Source organism: Fistularia commersonii, chromosome 12, assembly GCF_037954325.1.
Source record: "Fistularia commersonii isolate RoL2024-O1a breed Wild chromosome 12, RoL_Fcom_v1.0, whole genome shotgun sequence".
In the NCBI taxonomy this organism is placed as follows: domain Eukaryota; kingdom Metazoa; phylum Chordata; class Actinopteri; order Syngnathiformes; family Fistulariidae; genus Fistularia; species Fistularia commersonii.
The window spans coordinates 8816271-8839582 of NC_141295.1; the positions used below are offsets into that span (position 1 = coordinate 8816271).

The following is a 23312-nucleotide window of genomic DNA, read 5'->3' on the forward strand; positions in this document are numbered from 1 at the left end:
TCACTAAACTCAAGATTAGCGCACAGTTAAACCCAGTGAAACTGAGATCTACAGCAATAAATTAGTGCTGATTGGTCTGTGTGTGTGTGTGTGTGTGTGAGAGGCGTTTTAAACAAGATTTATGGTCAGGTTAACCACGCGGTTGATTTTTATTCATTTTGTTTAGGAATTTCCTTTTAATGAAATCTTGAATTAGTGTCCAACTACACTAAATGTAAAATTGACTTCTTCAAAGTTTAAACGGAAATGATTTGGAGAAAAAGACTAGATCCTGGCTGCATGTTTATGTTCCACTGTTAATATGCTACATCTAGTAATAAGGCATATTTTTGTGTTTTTTTCAAGTTAAATCTGTATTATCATCTACAACTAATGTAATACTTGACATCGCACATGTGTGCATTACATAGAGATTACTAATGGCCTCAGATTTTGCAGGGATGTCGTGTCAATCTTCTAACTTCACAACATCAAGCCAGACAGAGCACAAAGAGTATTGTCCTTCATTACATTACATTACATTATATTACATTAGATTACAGTCATTTGGCAGACGCTTTTATCCAAAGCGACTTACAAAAAGTGCAATTCAGTCACCGAAGATTTGAAGTACTAGTAGTCGGAAGTCAGAAGTGACCATTCAACCAAATAGCCATCTCAGAACCATATAAATACATACATTCATTTCATCATTTATTTTATTTGGGGGCTAAGTGCAATTAGTAGGGTAGTGCTTGGTGAAGAGGTATGTTTTCCTTCAGGATGTGAAATTACAGTGAATAAAACAGTGTAAACTTACTACTAATTATTACTTTTTAGATGGGCAGGGATTCAGGAATTGTATTAATTATTATGAATTGTTTTTCATTTTTTGGGAAATTTAGAGGTCCTATATTAGGGGAAGTCCCTGTGGAAGCGTTTAAAGAAATGAACAACGTATATGAGTGGAAAAAGCAATTTTACTGAATTGATGAATGTGCCATAATATTTTAGTAGGTTTTCCTTCTGAGCAGTCATTTTCTGACGTACATTCATTTGTATGTATGTATGTTTCGGATGTGTATGTCTGTGTGTGTGTGTGTGTGTGTGTGTGTCTGGCTCGAGTCCATGGGCGGTTGCCTCCACACCATGTCTTCATAGAAATCTTGTAACCACACACATATGATCCGTAGTGAAGTAGTTTCAAAGTCATTTAGATTGCGTGTGACTTCCGTGTTCGTTGATGCTCAGGTGACGATGGATCTCTTGTCTTTTGTCCCACAGCCTTTCTAACATTATCGCTGGACACTACATTTATTCGGACACAGTTCAATGAACTAATTATTCACAGGCATGGTCTATTCGGCAGTAACGGCTGCATTTTAGTGCCATGGTGGAAGTGCATCTGTGTGTGTGTGTGTGTGTGTGTGTGTGCGCACGGACACACGCATGCACATAGCGGACAGTGGACAGATGGTGTAGGACAGCTGGTCCAGAGTGACAAGTGTGTGTGACCCAAGGCTCTATGGTGGTGAAAGAAAGAAAGACAACATTGACGAGGGAAACTATTTGAAGAGGAATATTTCAGCGAGCCCGCAATTGCCAGGAGCTGGCAAACAGGGGGGTCGGGGGTGAGGAGACATCTTGAATAGTTTTAAATCAAGTGAGAGAGGAGGAGGTGGAGTTGCAATAAAAGAAAAGCAGAAACTAGATGCCATTCTGCCAATTTGTTCTTTTTTTTTTTTTTTATCTGAATGGCCCTTGGAGTTCTTTTTTACACACACAAATGTTTTTCTTCCATCGTTTTGTCCTCTCCCTCGCCCCATTTCCCGCCGGTCTAAAAGCACAGTGTGCAGGTGTCGGGTCAGATACAGTAAACTCTCAAGATTAGTGCCGAGCCACTGACTGATGAAGCCTTCATTTCCCTAAACAGCCCGAAGTAGACGATTGACAAGAGGTTCATTCTCACACAGTTCAAGTGAAAGGCCTCGAGGGAGGAAACGCTTTCCTTCTCCGACACACACACACATTCAACACATGCATTTCATGCCTGATGGAAGAAACATGATCCCCCCCCCCCCCCCCGCCTTATTGAAACTATGATGCCCACCTTGCTCTTTCGCTCATTCTTAAATTCTGTAAAATTGGATAACATTCACCTGCTTTCACCTGTTATTACTATCCGACCGCAGAAACCATGTGTGTGTGTGTGTGTGCATGTGTGTGTGTCCACTTAAGTTCTGTCTTAAAACCTGGTTAGACCATGTCACAGCTATTCTCGCCAAACAGCCTGTGATGTAAACAGAAAGCGGAATTGTGTGGCCGGCATAGTAAACAGAAATAAACAGGTAGCAGTGAAATCACACATCTAGCGGTTGCGCGGCGTTATTCTGCTTTTGGGAAAATGAAAACCACACCCAACATCTCCCACACATGTGCGATCACTTGATGTTGTTCAGTGTAGGTGCAATCCATCACTCCCCATCACACCCCCAACTCACAGCGGCGTTCGCTATGGTTACAAATTGGGTAGCGGATGGATTTCTAAGGAGGATTAAATTTGAGCCAAAATACATGTGTGTTAAACAGTTTTAACTTGACTGATGGCCAGTCAGAGGATGGTATGCACTCAGACCATCAGATGCACTGACAGATACAAAAAGAGGTAGATAGATAGATAGATAGATAGATAGATAGATAGATAGATAGATAGATAGATAGATAGATAGATAGATAGATAGATAGATAGATAGATAGATAGATTTATGGTTATGTATATGTATATGTATATGTATATGAATATGTACAGGACTGTCTCAGAAAATTAGAATATTGTGATAAAGTTCTTTATCTTCTGTAATGCAATTACAAAAAAAACAAAAATTACTTTTTCATGATATTCTCATATTTTGAGATAGGATTTTTGAGTTTTCTTAAGATGTAAGCCATAATCAGCAATATTCAAATAATGAAAGGCTTGAAATATTTCAGTTGATTTGTAATTAATCCAGAATGTATGACATTTTTGTTTTTGTAATTGCATTACAGAAGATAAAGAACTTTATCACAATATTCTCATTTTTTGTGAAGTAGTACACAGTGTGTGTAGTACACAATGTGTGTGTGTGTGTGTGTGTGTGTGTGTGTATGTTTGTGTGTGTGTGTACAATCATTTCTGTCTGTCTTGTCCTGGCTTATAAATTGTAAATAGTGACAGCAGTGTGCAGTGTGATGATGTAATCATCACCACCGCCAACACACACATACCCAGACACACACACATCTTCAGCACTTGTGTAACTAAAAGATATAATTTCCTTTTTTGACCCAAACTCCCCTTACTACCTCGGGCTGTATATTTGTAAATAAGTTTTCCTGAATCAGATCTTCTCAGCCTTATGAACACATACACACACACACACACACGCACACGCACACGCACACACACACACACACACATACACACACATACAGTACACATGCTAAATGTCCCTTCAAAACTCAAAAGCTCATCTGTCAATCATGCAGAAAATTTTACTGTAGCATATGTTTCATATTTTTATGCATTTCAGGGCGGATAAGTGTTCTAAATTTCTAAACAAATATGATTTAACAGCACAAAAAACACTAATATAATCAAGATACGGGTTGAACCCAAGCTGTTTGCTATGCTTATCTGATATCATTTTGATGCAATTCTTTTTCTCCAATACCTCTTACTGTCTAAACAAGATGAAATTTAGATGACAGGCAGAAATAAAGAAAGAATGATAGATTGATTAAAGGGTTGCGCAATCTGAACAATCTGAAGATTAACAATAGCGTAGTATTTGATTGATAACGCAAATCATGGAAGTGAAAATATAACATGGAGAACAAGTCTAAATATGACAAAGGATTGTTGAGCATCAGATTGATACATAATCCACTAGTTTGATTTTTTTTTTTTTTTTCAAGATACTGAGGTTTTAAAATGGAAAGGAAGGAGACATGCAGGGTGGAGGCTGCTGCAACTTATTGGGTCATGGAGTTTGTGGCAGAACAGGTCAAAGACGTGGGTGAAAACCCTTTCTGCCTTGGCAGATATGTAGACACTGTGGACACACTCACGCACACATTCTCACATAGATATACACAAACACTCAGACCCAGACGAGTACCCGTTTTATTTATTCTATTTATTATTGTACGGCGCTGTCAGAGGCAAACAGGAAAAGGATATGATGTAACTCTGTGATAGTTTGTGGCCACCAAGTGGTCTGGCAGGGCATCCACCAAGTGGTCATTTTAGCTGTGGTATGTGTGTCTGTCTCTAAATCTTTTGTGTGTTTTGGATAGGCGTCCGGGCAAAAACTGCAATAAACTTGGTCATAGTGCTGAGCTGGTTTTTAAATTCACACATACCCCCAAACACGCAAAAACACACACACTGGAACTGACTCGCAGCTGGTAAAGGGACAGCGTGTAGGTTTTTTAGAGCCGGGGTTATTGACTCGTAGAGACAGAGACAGCAGAGAGCGAACCGAGTGAACACATTGCTATCGGAATACAATTAATACTGTCTGGCTGATGGATTAGACTCATTACACAGGGAGCCGGGCAAAGGAGGGCAGCGGAGGGTGGAGAGGATGTGGTAAAGGGAGGGAGAGAGGCGAGATGGAGAGACAAGAAGGAAAAGAAAGATAGAAAACAGAAGCAGTCGGGGAGAGATGTCAGGAGAAATACAAGAGGAAGAAACTGGAAGGGGATATACCGAGGGGAAGGGAAGACCGCATTCCGCTCCTTTATGCTTGGGGGCGGCGTGGCACGGGAGGAAGAGCAATCGTTTTTTTGGATCCGAACATTCCTGTTTCGATTCCCGGCTCCTCCTAGCGTGTCGAAGTGTTGTTGAGCAAGACACTGAACCCCAAAACCGCTCCCCTGGCGCTGGCGGACAGCAGCCGACAGCAGCTCGTGGTTCATCCATGATGGGTTTATTGCAGAGAACGAATATCCCCAAGGACGTTAATAAAGGATAAATTATTGTTGCATTAAAAAAAAGTGGCATATATTTAAAACATCCTCCTGCACTGTAAAAAAAGGGGTCTTCTTCTTCTCTTTTTGGCTTGAAAGTGTAAAGGTCAAAAGGTTTCAGGGTAGAGTTAAATCATAAATTGCGATGCACTGATTTCATCAGGTAGAATATTTTATTTCCAATTGCGGATTCACATTTTTCCAATCTGTATAGTGGTGTAATATTGTATTTGGCAGACTGTTGGATATCTGGGTTTTAGTTTATCCCCTCCACGCTATTTCACAGGAAGAGTTCTGTCTATATCGCAATTTTCAACCCAAACATTTTACATTTCAGCAAAACAGCATGTGCATTTACATTCACTAACGTCATATCAAGATTAGCAGGTAAACTGTTGAGATAAGCACCTCCTTCGTTCCTTTGTTTCCATATTTATTTTTACATAAGTCAGAGTTTGAACTGCCTTTAACAAAATTTAGTTTAATGTCAGAATGCTGATTAGATGTAATTGAATCACCATTCTAAAGCTATTGGTTTAATGCCCATTGTTAATTTTATTGAACTCGAGTCAAGTCAGATTTTACTTATATGGCACCAAATCAAAAAAAAAAAAAAAGTTGTCTTATGACACTCTCCAAGTTCAGCAGGTCTGGACTACATTCTTTAAAATGATTTATACTTTATCCAAAAGGAAACACACAACTGGTTGGGGTAGAGAGAGAAAGCAAGAGAGGGATGTGAGAAAGAGGGGGTTGGGGAGACGGACGCAAATGAAATTATACTAATAATAACTGTAGCGCTCACAGTTACGTGGTTTTTGATGAAATTATTCCAAAATAGTTTTGCATTCATGAGAGAAATAATGCCAGCCAGGACCACTGCATTAGGTCAATCCACACCGGCTGGGAACCAGCGTTTTAATGACTTTGAATCCAAAGATCACATCGAGTCATTGAGTGAATTAAATCTTTTAGGGTCTTCTATGCAGTGATACTTCCACTTGATAACTAATACAGGACGATATCAAGATTGCACACGAATATAAGGTGCTTTAAGGTGAAAAAAAAAGAGGAACAATATATAGGATTTACTGAATAAATGCTAAATTCAATAGAATTAGAAATACAAAAATAAAGATAAACATATAGTTCATAATCTGTTAATTCTTGCAGTCATATTTATGTACCCAACAAGAAATACAGATCATACCAGTCTGTAACAACCAAGTTAATGCACGTGTAGAATATTAAATTATTTTAAGTAGACCTTGTGCAATCATTCTTCTTGTTCTTTCTCCATTGTGCTAAATTGTCAATGTTATTTAATTTTTTTAAAGATTTCTTTCACCTATATTATTCATTTTTAAATTAAACAACAGCTTGCTCTATCAGTATTTCGCACATAATACTTGTATTTATTGTATTGAAACTTTTTTCGGGACATCTGTCTTTACATGTGTGAGTGACCGTGTTTCCGTGTGTGTCTGTTGGCTGTGTGCTAAATCCAAGGGGGTCTGAATTAGTAAAGTCATCTCCGGCAGTCAAGCGTATGTGTGTGTGTGTGCGCGCGCGCGTGTGTGTGTGTGTGTGTGTCTTTGGAGGGGTGCAAAAAGGGAAATATGTTATTGAGTTACACGAGTGTCAAAAGAGGAGTGTGGAGAAGGACAGGTGCAGTGTCTGACAGGCCTTTTAGTGTAACCTCAAGTTAAAATATCATCATTCCATGTCAAGATGATCATCCTGTCTTACACAATTACTGTATTTCTGCAAACAACTGTCCTTGTGTGCGTGTGTGTGTGTGTGTGTGCGTGCATGTGGTGTGTGTGTGTGTTTTATCCTCACTATAATTACATGTGTAAACATTTCTGATGATCTCATGGTTTCAGACTGCTGACTAATCTGTTCCTGGACTGGAAAAAGACACATTGAGTCTGATTTCACACATACAGAGTAGTGTGAACGCCATGCTCTTTGTTATTTTACCACTAAATCTTTTGAGATAGACACAAGTAGAGCTGTCTTTTAAGATTTTTGTTACCCCGGCAACAAAACACTTTGCAAAGCCGCAGCCGTCTTTTCTGAGAGCAACTGAAAAAAAGCTAGGTTGTGAAGAATGGTAGTAGGAGTAATATTGCATTTTCAGGTTTAAGTGTTTAAAGGTAGAAAACCAAGACGAAGCTTGACTTTCCTGGTGTGAACTAATGGAGGCACACACACACACACACACACACACACACACACACACACACACGCACAGGTTTTCTGACAGCCTGTCAACCCAGTCGCTCACACACAGGAGACATCCTCTCTGTCATGTCAAAGTGTCCCCTATGTGTCCATTCTTTGTCCGTAGCCATAGCAACCTTCTTACCTGGCATTTAAAGCGTGTGTGTGTGAGACGTGACGATGCATAAGGTGAACAGACAATGAGATGGGAAGAGTAGGAGCAGAAGAAGACAGCAGATCTGTCAATGATAAATAAAGTCAATATTAGTTTAGGAGAGGAGGCTCTTTGTGTGGGAGTGTGTGTGTGATTCTGCATAATAACTCGATCTTTCGGTCGGGGAAAACGGCAGAATTTACGTTTCCATTGTCACGATGACTCTTACTTTTCGAGGGGGGTGGCACCCCCCGAGCGTCATGACGGTTAAGAAACCGAACACGGAGAATCACACACATTGACACACACATCGGTCTTCCTTCACATTTCCCAAGTAGCAATGCCCCAGTGTGTTCAATAATCCTCCGCATTGTTATCGGGAAGCCTGCTCTCCTTCACCTCCTCCATCTCCTCTCTTTTATCCGGGAGTCTCTCTCCCCCGTAATTGCTCACACAAGTGTGATCTTTGGGGGTCCGGTTCATCTGGTTGCCGTCTGAATAAGTTGAATGATCCATCGAGCCTCATCCCGGTATCCCCTCCAGACGGCTCAATCCGACGCACCTTTTCTCCATCTTGTTCCGCATTTCTCCTCCTCCTCTTCGCTTTCCCTTCTGCTTCCCAATTTTACTCTTTCTGGCTCCTTCGCCCATTCACACATTCTTTTTCCTTAATAGGATTAAGGTCTCCGAAAGGATTTGAACAAGATGATTAGTTTACGGTTCTGCCAACTCCGACCTGAGGCCCACCACACACACACACACACACACACAGGAACACAGTGGAACTCCCAGTTTGCTGAACCTGGGAAGAATCTTGTGGCGATAGGTTGCACACAAAAGATTTTCAGAAACTGTGTAACAGCGGTTAAGGGAGTGTGTGTGTCCTGTGCGGACAAAAAAAAAAAAAAAAAGCATGCAGGGAGGGATGGATGAAGGGTGCAAGTGTGAGAATTGAGAGCTTCTCTTTTATAGTCAGGTCTTCTTAGACACGCAAGGCGTCAAAAGCCCCTCTCTCCCTAAAAAGACTCTTCAGAAAAGCAGCACTAAGCTCTTCACACCGCGACCTGACTCTGTCCTGCGCACACACACACACACACATACACACACACACATACACACATGTTTTGGCTACGAAAAGTTTACATTTAGGAAGAACAGAACATCCAAAAGAAATGAAACAAGTATGCCAGTCATGTTGGACATCAACTTTTGAACGTTGCTATTTTCATTATTTAATTGTTCACTTTTATTCGGATAGAGCGTCTTACTTTACAATAGTGATAGAAATAGCATCATTAATTTGAGGGGATACAGCTTATCTGAACCCATACTTCTCTCTGTGGTCACATGCAATGGGTTTAGAGCTTTATTTAATTTTCGTAGTTTATTTTTGCATTGAGTTCTTTATTTTTATCACCCAAGAACATCTAACCAGGGTGGAATTAATGTGCTGTTTTTATAAAAACCTCACCTTTCCCCGGTTGTGAAGGCGCCGACTAATGTTGGAGCGTCAGAGACGAGACATTAAATCGGTGCCATCAGAAGTGTGTTTGACTGAATGGCGAAGCCAGTGTGTGTGTTAAAGCTGTGTTTTGTTAGCTGTCACATTTCAGCTGGAGTGTGTGTAATTGTGTTACATCCTCCTTTAAAGGGTTCTTAACTTAACAGCAACTTATGTGTCTTGTGTAGTTTTAATACCTCTTGCTTGATCAAAGAAAAAACATACATCTAATATCACACATGCGCATTGATGTGCACGCACACACGCACACAGGTCTCAGCGGGAGCTGTTTTTAATGAAGACCACCTCATGGTTTAGGCACAAGGGCTAAAGGTGAGGGGTTAAACCTCGGGAAAGTCTAAAAATCAGACCAATAAAGGAGGAAGGAGGAAGAGCGAGAGAAAAGACGCTTGAAAGGGTGAGGTTGAACGAATGAGAGCCAAAAAGAGCCGGGGAGAGAGAGAGGAAATTGTTGGCTGGGACATTAAGCAAATGATTAAACCGAAGATGAAACTGTATCAGGTGCCTCGGAGCCAAACCGATGCAGAAAATCCAGCCTTAAGTCTCTAAGAAGTCAATTTCCTCACTCGGGTTAAACATAGTTTGATTCTTTTATTCTCTCTCCTTCCCTCTCTCTTTCTCTCTCTCTCTCTCTCGCTCACTCTGGTGGTCTGAATGCTGAATAGGGTTTAGAGTGGCCTCCTGCACTTCCTTAAGAGCCTCAAACAAACCCAAAATGTCAATCACATGTGTCTGCTTGTGCCATGTCTGCGTTAAGTACGAGCCTCGGTGTGTGTGACCTTTCCTGCTGTTTGCTGATTGGGATGGGCCGCGAGGAAAAAATAAATTTCAAACCATTTCATGACTATAGGAGATCACTATATAGACACACACACATACATTGATGTACACACCTGTGTATAAAAGATACTTCAGTAAGACCTTATCTCTATCTCTTCAACCAAACTACTTCTTTAATGTAACGCAGCTGTATTTTTTTTCAATTCGATATCAGGAGTTACACGTGGTCAAAAATATGCTTTTGTAAAAATATGTTATGTATATGTAAATTGTTTGTCTGTAAACAACCTCCGGCCAGAGTTAGGAGGCCTTTTGCGGCTACTGACAATTAGTGTGTTTTTCAGAAGGGAACACAAAACACGAGATGTTTGACTGTTTCCTGTATCAGGGAGATGAATGTCATGGACGCAGACTTCAAATTGAAACGACATTCTGCTCTTTGTGTATCTGCGTGTGTGTGAGAGTTTGTAGGGGGGGGCGCAGTTAAAGAGCACTTTCAGAGTGTTTATTTGACTTTAGAAGTTCAGCGGTTAAAGGAGCATGGCTGTTTTCCAAACCCCCCTGGTCCTGTAAAAACAGTATCAGGATACACTCTTTGATTCATACCAGCCGCAGTGTGTGTGTGTGTGTGTGTACGTGTGTCTGTGTGTGCATGTGTGTGTGTCTGTGTGTGTGAGTGTGCTTGCACTGAAATATGTATGCATTGTATATTTGTAAAATATGTATAAAACAGCAAAGGTGGATCCTTTTTTTCTTTTACTCACTTGCGGTTGTGCGCTTCATTCCTAAATTCAAGTTGATCGATTTCTCCGTCGACAAGAAAAATAAGTTGATTCCGGTAGCATGCAGGTGTAAAGGAAGTTAACCTTAATTTCAACTTTGCTTCTTTTGTTGAAGAAATTCAAATCTTACTTTTGAAGCCAATGGAATTTTTTTGTGAACAAAGAAAGCAGTGTGTTAGAGGTGGTACCGCTTGCATCACACAGCACTTATTAAAATATGACTATCATGGAGCTAAAACCGTGATGTTCAAAAATCTCATCTCAACAACAGCTCTGTGGGAATTTGCACAGCTCAAAAATACATTTGCTAAGGTCGTCTTCTTGTTTTATTGTCTGAGCCCCCACGACTTTGAAATAGAGCCGAAGCAGGTGGAAAATGTTTGACTTAGTATTAAAAAAAAAAAAGGGAGGCAACAGCCAATCAAAACAGTCCCTACATTCCAGGTGATGTGGTCAAATTGCCGAAATGTTGTGTAAGTATTTAGTGTGATAAATTTCAGCGCTTTTCATGTGTGAGAGGAATGCATAACAGAAGACATCTCATGGGGGCGTCACAAGGTGATTTTCATAGAATTTATTCACGGCCAGTTACACTTCAGGATTTTTGTTTTGTCAAACAATTGAGTAAATTATGAGTTATTTGAACTATTTCTTCACTTTGCATTATCCACATGGAATATTAGCCTCGCTTAGTTACCATTTACAGCACTTTAATACTGATTTTATTAAGCAAGAACCAAAAAAGTATCTAGATCAGTGATGCAAGTGGAGTTACCGTGACACCTGATAAAATAAACCTGGTAAACAGATGGCCACGGAACGTACTTTGCAAGAATTATAGAATAGAGCTGGATGAAACAAATAGTTGTTTTTTTTAGCCAGTCCTTGTGAATGTAAAGAATAGTTCATGCAGCATTCGATCTTTAACTAATTGCATAAAAGTTTCACCATTTAAAGTCAACCTGCTGGAAATGTAGAAAATGTCTTGGTGGAACAGGAATACATTGGCTTATAACTTTATTTTGATTTTCAGATTAAGGAGAATGGATGAAAACAATCCGTGATGCTGCTTCCAGATTTGCAAAAGATTAAAATAATTACAATCTGAAACCTTTAAATTATCTTTTTAATTAAATTTTAAATGCATTGTGGCTTGCTTAAACTGAATCGTGAGTTATCTTTCAAACATAATAGTATTCCTAAAGTATTGCAATCAATGTAATGTTCAACCATGAATGTGATTAAATTTCAAATATATCACCATCACACTGGAGGCAGTATTGTTCATCCGCTGAGTACAACTTTTCATATTAAAGATACTTGGTTGTTGATGCAAAATAGTTTTTTGACCAAAAAAGTTTTTTTTAAATGCACTTTTATTTGAAACTGAATTTGCATTAAGCCACAACTTAAAAGCTTTCTTTTTTTTTCAACAATGCAGTGATACCTGGTTTGATTCAAATCAAGTGCAGTCATTGTCAGTATTAAGTGTATATATATTTAAAAGTTTAACAGTGTGAACATGTAGACCTTTATCTATAAAAGTGGCTGGTCTATCTCTGACTGACCGTAAGCCCTTTCATATTCTCCTTGAGTTTTTTTTTCTCCCTGCCGTCTTAGCTGTCAATCAACTGGTCTGAGTAGAATAATAAGGGGACATCTTCCTTTTTATTAAAAATAGTTAAGTGGACCTTGATGTAATTCTCAGTGTAATTCTGAAGATTATCCTCTAAACTTTGACAACAATCACTGGTCACCCGTGGTCTTCTTAAAATGATTGCTTTAGAAGTGGATATCAAACAGCAGGTGGGGGATCCCTGCCATGTTAATTTTACAACCACAGACTCAAGTATGCAAGGAATGTCACTGGGCATTAGCTTTTAGCAGATTAGCATGCTGGAGGTTTTGGCACAGCAGTAGGGGTCACGAGCTGGAAGGTCAAGGGTGAAAGGTCAAATAGTCCGTCTGGAACAGGGCTCGTATTAGCTCGGCGGATGAGAGTGCGAACAATGAAAATTTTTGGAATAATTTCCATCCGTTGGTGTTCTTGTTGAAGCAAAAAAAAAACACGTGTTTATGTCAAAGTATGCATATATTTGACATCTTAACATTTCAGGCAGCTGAATCCGTTCTTAATCGCTGAATCTGTAGGCCGTCTTTACAAGATGGCGATAATTGGTGTACATCTCTGTGCATTAGAGTACATACGTAACTCTCATTTGATGTAACTAATCGTTTGCTTAGGATATGTGTCCTTTCCTAAATCAAGTTGCTATGCCAACCAATGATTCTGTACATTTTGGTTTGCTACAAGCAGATGATTTATATATATATGATATATGATTTTATATATATATATATATATATATTATGTTGGTGTGAGTGGGTGTATTTGTAATTGGGTCTTTGCATCTGTAATGTATGTGTTTGTTTGTTGTCTTTCTTTGGAGCATCTGATTGATGGATTGATTGATAGATTGATTAGCTGGTTGTTTGATTTTATTTTTTGATTTCGAGTTCTGAAATGCTTAAAGTGGCAAAACAAACAAAAAATAGAAAAATGAGACAACACTTGTTTTGGCAGACACACACACACACACACAAATACCATCGACTAAAAAGGGTGTGATTGGATAAGGGGAGGTAAGTAGGAGCTATTACAGTTATGGATGAGGAAAGTGGAGGTCACTAGTGCCCTCTAAAGGTTGTTTGAGCATTAAAAACCTTTTAAACCTGACTGGAAGGATTTTGTAAGCAATCTGATTTTTGTCTTGCCCTGGGTTTTGTATACAATTGCCTCAGAAACCTTTTTTTATCTGTGCTTCCATGGGACAAGTGATTATTCAATTATTGGAGCACTTTGTACAAGGACGTTCATTTTACAGACGATTTGCTTGACTCCAAAGATTCTCTGCAATTTGTTGATTACATCCACTGCTTGAGCTGCAAAAGCAAGAGGCTCTGTAACACCCTGCTAACTTATTTCTCTGTGTCATTTTCCAGAGATCTTAGCGAGAACCAGATTCAGGGGGTCCCAAGAAAAGCCTTCAGGGGTGCAGTGGACATCAAGAACCTGTAAGTTGACAGTTGCTATTATCAAGAGTGTTTGTGCGTCTGTTAGCAAGAGTGGATGCATGCATTTATTTTTGAGGGTGTCGTGTAAGTGCATGTGTGTGTGTGTGTGCATGTGTATATTCATGCACATCTGTTACTTGGTTTACACCATGTTTGCAAATGTGCAGAAACCCCATGTGTCTCTGCATCAATATTTCATTGTTTTAAATGTCATGTGCCTACTGCTTGCTCTATTGACTCGCTTGCTCATTAGCACCTGTGTGTGTGTGTGTGTGTGTGTGTGTGTGTGTGTGTGTGTGTGTGTGTGTGTGTGTGTGTGTGTGTGTGTGTGTGTGTGTGTGTGTGTGTGTGTACTTGTGCATATGCATCTAGCTGTGAGTCAGACTTCTTGTGTCGATTTTTGTCCCAGTACCAGTTTTGAAGATAAAGGATAATTGTTGGTCATTATCAGGTAATTACCCGGCAGTAATTTTACAGATAGAGAAGAGATGTCCCTACAGTTTCACTGCATCCTGTTCTTTTGTACATCAAATAAAATTTTGAAATGCTTTGCACTAATTATTAATGGATGGGATATATTGTTTTCCTCCTTTTGTCTTTGTGTGGGTGCGGCTGGCATGGGGGTGTGGGTGCGTGTTTGTGTTTATGTATGCGTTTAAGAATTATCATGCTTGTGACAGAACATGGTTTAGTGTCTTTATCCTTTAATTCGTTTGTTTAACCATGCAATACTGGATGGGAGGGGGCGGATTAAAAAAAAAAGAGCTATGGATACAAATAAGATCAGCTAAAGGAGACCAGCAACACTGCTAGATATGTTAATAAGTAAATATACTAGCGAGAATTCAAGGGAGTTGGTGAGTATGAGTGAAAATGAGGCCGATTCTGAATGAGTTGATTTATCATCATCAGTACCACTCTTGACTTTTTGATGAATTTACATGTTACCACCAACTCCCTAACTTTGTCTTCTTTTCCTTATGTGTGCGTGTGCATGTATGTGCGTGTGTATCTGTGTGTGTGCAGCCAGTTGGACTACAACCACATCAGCTGCATTGAAGACGGTGCCTTCCGAGCCTTACGAGACCTGGAGGTTCTGTGAGTGCCTGTTGAATCGTCTGACAGAAACGCGATGAAGACGATGTCTGAGGATCATTGTGACCTTTAAAAACTCAGTGCTGTCTGTGCAGCATTTAAAATAATTTATTCATTCATTGTCTCTCTTCTCCAATGCAGAGGGATTGTCAATGAATGGGGAACATAGATAACTTTAATTTATGAGATGGTAGCAACCTGCCGCATTGACAAAAATGATACACATTTTCTAAATAACACAATGATGTTTTTCTGGGTTTTGTATGAAAATGTGTTGTCCTGCTTAGAATTTTAAGGATAACATGAGATTTAGACCAGATATAACATAAATTTACACAACATTGATTAAGGGTTTTCTGCTTCCCCCTCTCCTCAGCACCCTTAATAACAACAACATCAGCCGACTGTCCGTGGCCAGTTTCAACCACATGCCAAAGCTCAGGACATTGTAAGTTTACCCCTGAATTCCCTGTAGTGTCCCCTGTGCTGTTTGTCAAAAATGATTGATTCATCCTCGCTCGCACCTCTTCCCCCTCCAACCATTTTGTCTTTTTTATATGTCTGCCCCCCCCCCCCCCTCCGCCTCCCATGCCTTTCACGACAAACACTTTCACGACAAATCTCCTCCCTGTCGTCTCCTCTCTCCCTCAGCCGCCTCCACTCCAACAACCTGCAGTGTGACTGCCACGTGGCCTGGCTGTCTGAGTGGCTGCGGCAACGTCCACGCCTCGGACTTTACACACAGTGCATGGCGCCGCCGCATTTGCGGGGGCACAACGTGGCCGAGGTACAGAAGAAAGAGTTTGTCTGCACAGGTAGGTGGAGGGGAAGAGGCGAAATATGATGTAACTTCAGGGTCTACTAGCTCGACTGTTAAGATGACATGTAACCGGTGGCCGTTCTACATTGGCAAACCTGTTTTTTTGCTTTGTCTTGCCTGCTTGCGCTCTCCTTTTAAGATGAGGATGAAGGCAAGTACTCATGTTGCATGTACAGCTTGGTTTGAACACCACACACTGCAAATATTCTTATGCGGTGCATGCATAAGGTCCAAGTTGGACACAGTCTAAAATCAAAAACACATGATTAAATATGATATTCCTTTTTTTTCCCCCTGTGTCCTTAATTTTCTACACTGAACCTTGTCAGTTTAAATGTGAGGATTTGTTATCCGTGGATTATATTGGCCCCCTTCTCTCTCTCTCTCTCTCTCCACGTAGGTCACCATTCATCGTCCTCCTCCTGCAGTGTGTTGCAATGCCCAGAGTCCTGCACATGCAGCAATAATATCGTGGACTGCAGAGGGAAGGGTCTGACAGAAATACCCACCAACCTGCCGGAAACCATTACCGAGATGTAAGAGATACTCGAATGGGATCACACATGCACGGCGGTTTTCACTACAGCTACAAATTCGCGCACCCAGGGGCGGGATGTGGTGTTCCATCCCTGGATGTTCCTCTGCCTTCTTTTTCCACCTTTCTGTTTCGCTATTTTTCTTCCTCTCCGTGCGAGCGGGATAAAAATCGTACATCTGTGAAATGAGAAAGCCTGGCCATGCAGCACTTCCCTACTTATGACAATAATGAAGGGATGAGGGAGACCGAACAATGAGATTAACCCGAAGGGAAGGCAAGATCGTATCTTGGAGAAATCGTGAAAGATTCCCGAGTAGCAAGCTTTAATCTGAATTATAGACTTCATAGGTATAGCTTAGGATATTTAGTGATTTTAGATTTTACTTTAGAACTGTTTTATTGGGTTGAAATATGAAGCCATGACTTGAAATTGGTCCCGTCGACTGTAGCCACGGCACACGTGACCTCACAGATCTTCGCTTACCCTCAATGACAGAAACTTCAGTTTCTTGTCCTGTGCAGTATTTTTTCCCACTCTAGTGAATTGCAACCAACACCAGTGAGCAATTTTTACAATTCAGCTCAGTATATCTGGTTTGTTATGCTCCTTTTTTTTGCTTACCTCAAATACCTACAGATCCCGTCATACACTTTTGTTGCTTTGTTATAAGTATAAGTATTCTTCCTTCTGTTGATTCATTTGTTCGAAAGGTCTCGTTTTTTACTTCCTGATTGTGGAAGTCAAAAAGAGACAAAGATCTTCAGTCAAGATATCCGTATATTTCAATTAAATTGAATAGAAACTCATTCCGGTCCATAAACAGTGCCACCAATAGAAAGCTTAGTCATATAAAGGATACATTTTCAAAATGAAACGGTCGGTTTGAAAACTGGCCTTCCGTCTCCTCTCTACTCAGAGCAGCTGAATGTAAAATGTTTTGAGAACAATTGCTTAGTTCTGGTTTTCTTTTGTCTTGACACTTTTCCATATTCTTTGCCCGTTGATTAACGGGGGAATAAGGCTAATATTCTGTTTTGTGTCCAAGTGTGTGTGTGTCTGCTTGTCTGTCTGTAAGTGTAAGAGGGACCGAGAGAGAGAGATTGCCCCGGGAATGAGAAATAATCAACAATACCGCAAAGATAGCTCTATGATAGGGGAATTTTAATGTCCTTTCTCAATGGTCTGTGTGTGTGTTTGGTTCCAGACGACTGGAGCAGAACGCCATCAAGGTCATCCCAGCTGGGGCCTTTTCACCTTATAAGAAGCTACGCAGAATGTGAGTAGATTAGGAGGTATTTATAGTGTACTTTCTGTCAACCATTCAGAAATGCCTTTTCCATTGTTCCATTCGCCCTTCATATTTCTTTGTTATTTTCTTTTTCCCCCCTTCCCGCCGTTTTCGGTTGGACGTCCGACTCTTTGCAGAGATTTGAGCAACAACCAGATATCAGAGTTGGCTTCAGATGCCTTCCAAGGCCTGCGTTCCCTCAACTCACTGTGAGTACTTTAGACATTCATGTCAAGGGTTTTTTTTTTTTTTTTTTGCTTTTTATTACAACAACCGCCAATGTGATACTCTGGAGCGAGGACAAAAGATGGCCCCCCGAGCTTAATTCGACCCACATGTAAAGCTTGAGACGGACAGAATTTGACAGACAGCATTTAGCGAAACGGCCAAGACGTTACACGTCTGAAATGATAGCAGGGTGAGCGAGCAACAAATGTTTGTTTGGACCACCCGATGTGGGGAATAACACTGAGCGAGTGTGAAGATATCAAAATATTCCATTATGCCATGTGTTTGAAATAGATTTATTTGAAAACATCAGAATCCAATCCTGTGAGTCTCATGAGGCATATCAAAACTCTTAACTCTGGATTCCCTTAAAGCTCATTTTAAGGACTCTTTTTTTGATTCTGTGATAAAACGGTTGTGTCATTGTTTTACAAGTCTCAGGCCAAGTCACAAGTCTGAAAATCTGAGTTTAGAGTCCTTGAGAGCCAATGCAATATTTAATAAGATGTAAATTTTCTATATCATAGTGACCAATTCATAAATGATGTGAGTGTGTTTTTGTGCTTGTGTGTTTATAGTATATGTTTAAAAAAAATCCCTTTCTCGCCCCATGTGAGCAATATTGTGTCCTACAAGTGTGTATATTTATATTTAAATACACACACACACAGACACACAGACACACACACACACACACACCAAAAACACACAAACACGCAGACACGTACATATGGTATATATACACACTCTCTCTTTCCTGTCATTAGGAAAGAGGCAGGACATATCCTGGACTGGTCACCAGTCGATCATAGGGCCACACACACGCACACATGCACACACACACACACACACGCACACACACCTGTACATATATCTATATATAAGTATGTATGTGTACACACACACACACACACATTTATATATATATATCAATCACAGGGCCACATATATACACACACATATACGTACACATACACATACACATACATATCTGATATTACATAAAATGTTGCATTTAAACATCATCAAGAATCATCAAGAATCAAGTCTTTTCTTAGTCAGATCTGAAGTCATCACATTAGTTCCTCAAGTCATATTCTAGCTGACTCACTATTTAAAGGCAGTGGGAAACATTTGAGCTATCTAACTATCACTATTAATAATATAATCGCACATTTCCCTTGCAACATTTGGTTCAGGTTTTCTTTTTTTTTTTCTTTTTTTTTTTTTTTGCTGAAGTAGCACAGAAGTATTTAAGAGCATTTTTTCAGACTTCCCACTGAGCCATAATGTCAGGATGGATGATCCGCTTTGCATTTGATGCGTTGAGAAGGAAGATAGAGCGAAAGGAGGGGGAAGCAAAAAAAAAGCCATGTTGAGTTTTTTCATGAAAGTTATATTAAGGTCTTGTCCCTCCAAAGTCAATAATTGATAATTATAATGCTGAATTGCTTAATGGATCCTCCTGCCACCTCATTGCACGTTCACCACCGAGGGGGTGGGACACACGTCCATGCACACACACTAATACAGCATTCCTCTTCCATTAAGTCATACACTGTGTTCATTGCAAGTTTTTTTGAGGAAAGAGGATGTATATGAGCCATCAATTCTGTCTGGCATTTGGGTGGATGTCTCCGTGTGTCTGTGCCTGTGTGGCACAACAACACGTACACATATGTGAGATACAAATGCATCCTCTCCCATATCGTGTTTCTCAACCTCGGATCTCTCAGGACAGCCAAAGTCAATCTAAAACACATGTCTTTGGACTGCTTACATATACAGCTCAACTCATAATGGACTTGACTGATAACCTTGTGTGTTTGTGTGTGTGTGTGTGTGTGTGTGTGTGTGTGTGTGTGTGTGTGTGTTTGAGTGTAAATAAATATTTGTTTAGCTAAAGGCAGCTGTCATATCCTTGAAGGGTATTTGAATGCATTATGAACTATTTATTGACATTCAGTTGTTAATAACATTGTACTTTCCCCAGATTTATTTATCTTGATTTTTCATGCAGTGGGTTTACCATTGAGACCAACATTTGTTATACATCATTTATATCATATTTAACCAAAGATTTGTTAGTTTCCTAAGTTATTATGCCCTGCACATAATGTTTGAATTGCATGACTTTGATAATATCATATCTGTCAGTGGAATCCTTAAGTAGGAATTGAAGAGTTTCTGCGACAGTCTCACTGCAACAGTGAGACTTGAAAGTATTACAAATGGTATTTAAATTGATTACAAAAGTGTTGCTCCCACGCAATCATTCAAAGTTTTGCTTACTTCTTTCACATTTTGGATTGTGCTGAGAATCATCAACTACAAGTGCAGAAACTCAAAGGATAACATGAACTTATACATGTATGCAGTTTGCAGGTTAATGCATGTATGCATTGTCTGTATGCAGATACAAACAATTTAAAATGTTGCATTTACTGTGTAATTTTAATAATTTTTAGTTGAATCGGAATTGGGAAACACCAGTCATCACCAAGAATGTATGTTTATTTTATAAATAAATAACAAAACAAGAAAAAAAAACCTGTAGATTTGACTGAATTATAGTGTAATATTTTGAATATTTACCACCCAAATATAATGGCAGTTGAAATGTAGCACTGTTTTCTGGAGATTGTTGTAAAGTCAGAAATTATCTTTAATATAACAATGGCATTAGTTGCATATTCATAGAGATGCTATTTTGATGTATTGTCATTTATTTATTTATTTATCTATCTATTTAAATATTTTTCTTATTATTATCATGATTTTTGATTTATCATGATTTTTAAATGATTACAGGTATATGAACTATATCTGGCCACTACCTAGATGCTTTTGGCTTAACTCATTTTTTTTCATTTTCACCTTTTAGTACTTTACAGAATGCTGTTTTTAATCACTATTTATTTTCTATGTTTTATATGTTTTTTTTTTCTTCCACAGGGTTCTATATGGAAATAAAATCACAGAAATTTCCAAAGGACTGTTTGAGGGACTTTTTTCCCTGCAGTTATTGTGAGTGTACACACAGTGACACATACATACACAACATTTTGTGGCAGCAGGGCTTTACATCCACCCCTCATTGATATTCAACTGAGAAGAGCTTCACTAAAAACCCTTCTCATCACATTGGAGACATCATAATGGAAAACCATCATCACTGACCTGTAACATTCGAAACACTCATTGAAGACAGATAACTGGATAAGCATTTACTCTATCTCTCTCTTTTCTCTTTCTCTCTCTTTCTCTCTCTCCCTTTTGTTCTTCACTTTATTGCTATGTTTTGCAGGTTACTGAATGCTAATAAGATAGCCTGTCTGCGTGTGGATGCGTTTCAGGACCTCCATAACCTCAATCTGCTCTCACTATATGACAACAAGCTCCAAACCATTGCCAAGGGAACCTTCTCATCACTGCGAGCAATTCAAACACTGTATGTACGCGCGCACTCAGCTCTCTTACTATTTCGGAGTTGCCCCATAATTTGAAAAAAAAAAAAAAAAAATCATCTCGATGAATTATGCCTTGAATTAATTTTGCTTTGATTCCCACCACTGAGAGACAATTTTCATTCATATTAAACACAGGCTTTTTTAATGTCAGACTAATCTTGTTGTACAATTGCGCACAGCCATCGTAATCTCGTATTCATCCCGTACTTTTGTGGAATATATTTGCCTTATGTAGCTCCCAGTTGGGATTAATTAATGAATTTTAAATGATTTCACCAAGCCTCCATGTAATGATCACAAAAGCGTAACATGATGTTTTATATTTCTCATTTCCTCGACATATTGAGGGGATTATTATTGCTTAATGATTGAAACTATGCCCATAAGAAAAGAAAAACTCTTGGTACACTCATAATAGTCATGAATGAAAGCAATAAATGTAGATGCAATAATACGTGACTATTTTCTATCGATTAAAGCTTTGCACTATACAGTGCACGACACAGACTGTTCAATTCGGGGTTCGATTTGTTCAATTCGGACAGATAGCATTTCTGTGTGGAGTTTGCGTGTTCTTTTGTAGCCCCACGGTCCAAAAACACGGAATGGGTTCATAAGAGACAAAAAAATTAGCATAGAGAGGGAATGGTTGTTTTTCTTTATATGTGGCCCTGTGATTGGTTGACTGCAGATAGAGTGCAGTATAAACGATATACTTCACGAGAGAATAAATGAATGAATAAATACACTTGATGATCTCAATTTAAGTGTGTAAAAACTTAAACAGCCTCATAGAATCTCATGATTAAATCTTAGAATTTCAATTGTGCTGGATTTTTTTTTTTACTTGAATATGTCAATTTGACATATTAAAAGTCACTGACTTAAAATTTGATCTCTTAAACTTAAAAAAAAAAAAAATTTAATCTTTACGTTAACAGGCAACTTAATTAAATATATTACTACGATTCTCATACTCATAAGATATTTGCACTTTTTTTTTTTACTTGCATTTTTTTCCTTTCCTTCTTGTGTGTCCTCGTGCACTATGCTGGATTTTTTTTTTTACTTGAATATGTCAATTCGACATATTAAAAGTCACTGACTTAAAATTTGATCTCTTAAGCTTAAAAAAAAAAAAAAAAAATTATTTAATCTTTACGTTAACAGGCAACTTAATTAATGTGATTAAATATATACTACTACGATTCTCATACTCATAAGATATTTGCACATTTAGATTTTTACATGCATTTGTTTTTTTTTCTTTCCTTTTTGTGTGTCCTCGTGCGCTATGCTATGCGTGCATGTAGTCACCTGGCGCAGAACCCGTTCATCTGTGACTGCCACTTGAAGTGGCTGGCAGACTATCTGCAGGACAATCCCATCGAGACAAGCGGCGCTCGCTGCACAAGCCCCCGGCGCCTTGCCAATAAGCGAATCGGACAAATCAAGAGCAAGAAGTTCCGCTGCTCAGGTACAAACACACACCTAGTTGTTCTCGATTACCACAAAGGATTCGGGAACATGTTAACATGTTAGTCACGCATAAAGTCTCTCGCCCCCTCACTTTTGTGTCATCCTGTTGGGATTTACCTGCTTTTACCCCTGTTTTTTTCACCCTAATCGGTTTCTCTATAACGCACGCACACATCAGTTAAGGAAGACTTTCACAAAAACTGTGGTTTCTATGGTTTTAGTTGTTTAATTTCAACTCCAATCTCTCTGATTTTATCTCTCCATTAGCTAGAGAACAGTATGTCATCCCAGGTATTGTAAATCATGCATGTGAGAGTGTGTATATGTGTGTGTGTGTGTGTGTACACTTTAAGAGACTGTTTGATCCCTAACCTTGCAAATGCTGCATAATTAAGCACACATCTCTGGACACTTTGAGTACCTTGAAATCCTTGACATCTTTCGAATGCCAACGCAGTTCCTATCGATATGGATGTCTTGCAAATATTGAATTTCATCCATTCTGTTTTGGGATCATCACAAATATGCTCTCGCATTGTTTTGTCACTGGGTTCTTCATGCTGGACTCATGAGCACAGGATGTTGGTAGTTGCACTGCATGCAAGACTTTGTATACATTAAAACACTTTGTAAGGCGAATGGCAACTATCTAAATACTAGTTATTTTTGTTTCTTGGCCTGTCTAGTGAAAGTTTCTCTACAAGTGTGTGCCCACAAGCATCTGTATGTATTTCACCCCCCACAGAACATCAAAAGGTCACACAGTTACAATGCTCAGAGGGGTGCTGGGAAATATGTAAATCAGACATGCATATGAGATCAGTAGCAGGGCTAAGAGCAGTCATTACTGCAGCAGCACACA

The 23312-nt window shown here is 39.3% G+C and overlaps 1 protein-coding gene across 8 annotated transcripts in view; it reads left to right on the forward strand.

The window, feature by feature from the left end:
- Window positions 1–23312, forward strand: part of slit2 (slit homolog 2 (Drosophila)) — an 85125-nt gene that overhangs the window by 39902 nt on the left and 21911 nt on the right. For 5 of the 8 annotated variants that reach the window (XM_086156856.1, XM_086156849.1, XM_086156857.1 and 2 more), the window contains exons 5-15: window positions 13460–13531; window positions 14558–14629; window positions 15003–15074; window positions 15278–15441; window positions 15847–15982; window positions 17190–17261; window positions 17411–17482; window positions 20457–20528; window positions 20809–20952; window positions 22285–22448; window positions 22718–22741. In XM_086156856.1, coding sequence (XP_086012982.1) covers window positions 13460–13531; window positions 14558–14629; window positions 15003–15074; window positions 15278–15441; window positions 15847–15982; window positions 17190–17261; window positions 17411–17482; window positions 20457–20528; window positions 20809–20952; window positions 22285–22448; window positions 22718–22741 — 1064 coding nt within the window. The remainder of the gene's footprint in view (window positions 1–13459; window positions 13532–14557; window positions 14630–15002; window positions 15075–15277; window positions 15442–15846; window positions 15983–17189; window positions 17262–17410; window positions 17483–20456; window positions 20529–20808; window positions 20953–22284; window positions 22449–22717; window positions 22742–23312) is intronic. The other 3 variants (XM_086156850.1, XM_086156851.1, XM_086156853.1) reach the window with 1 other exon arrangement.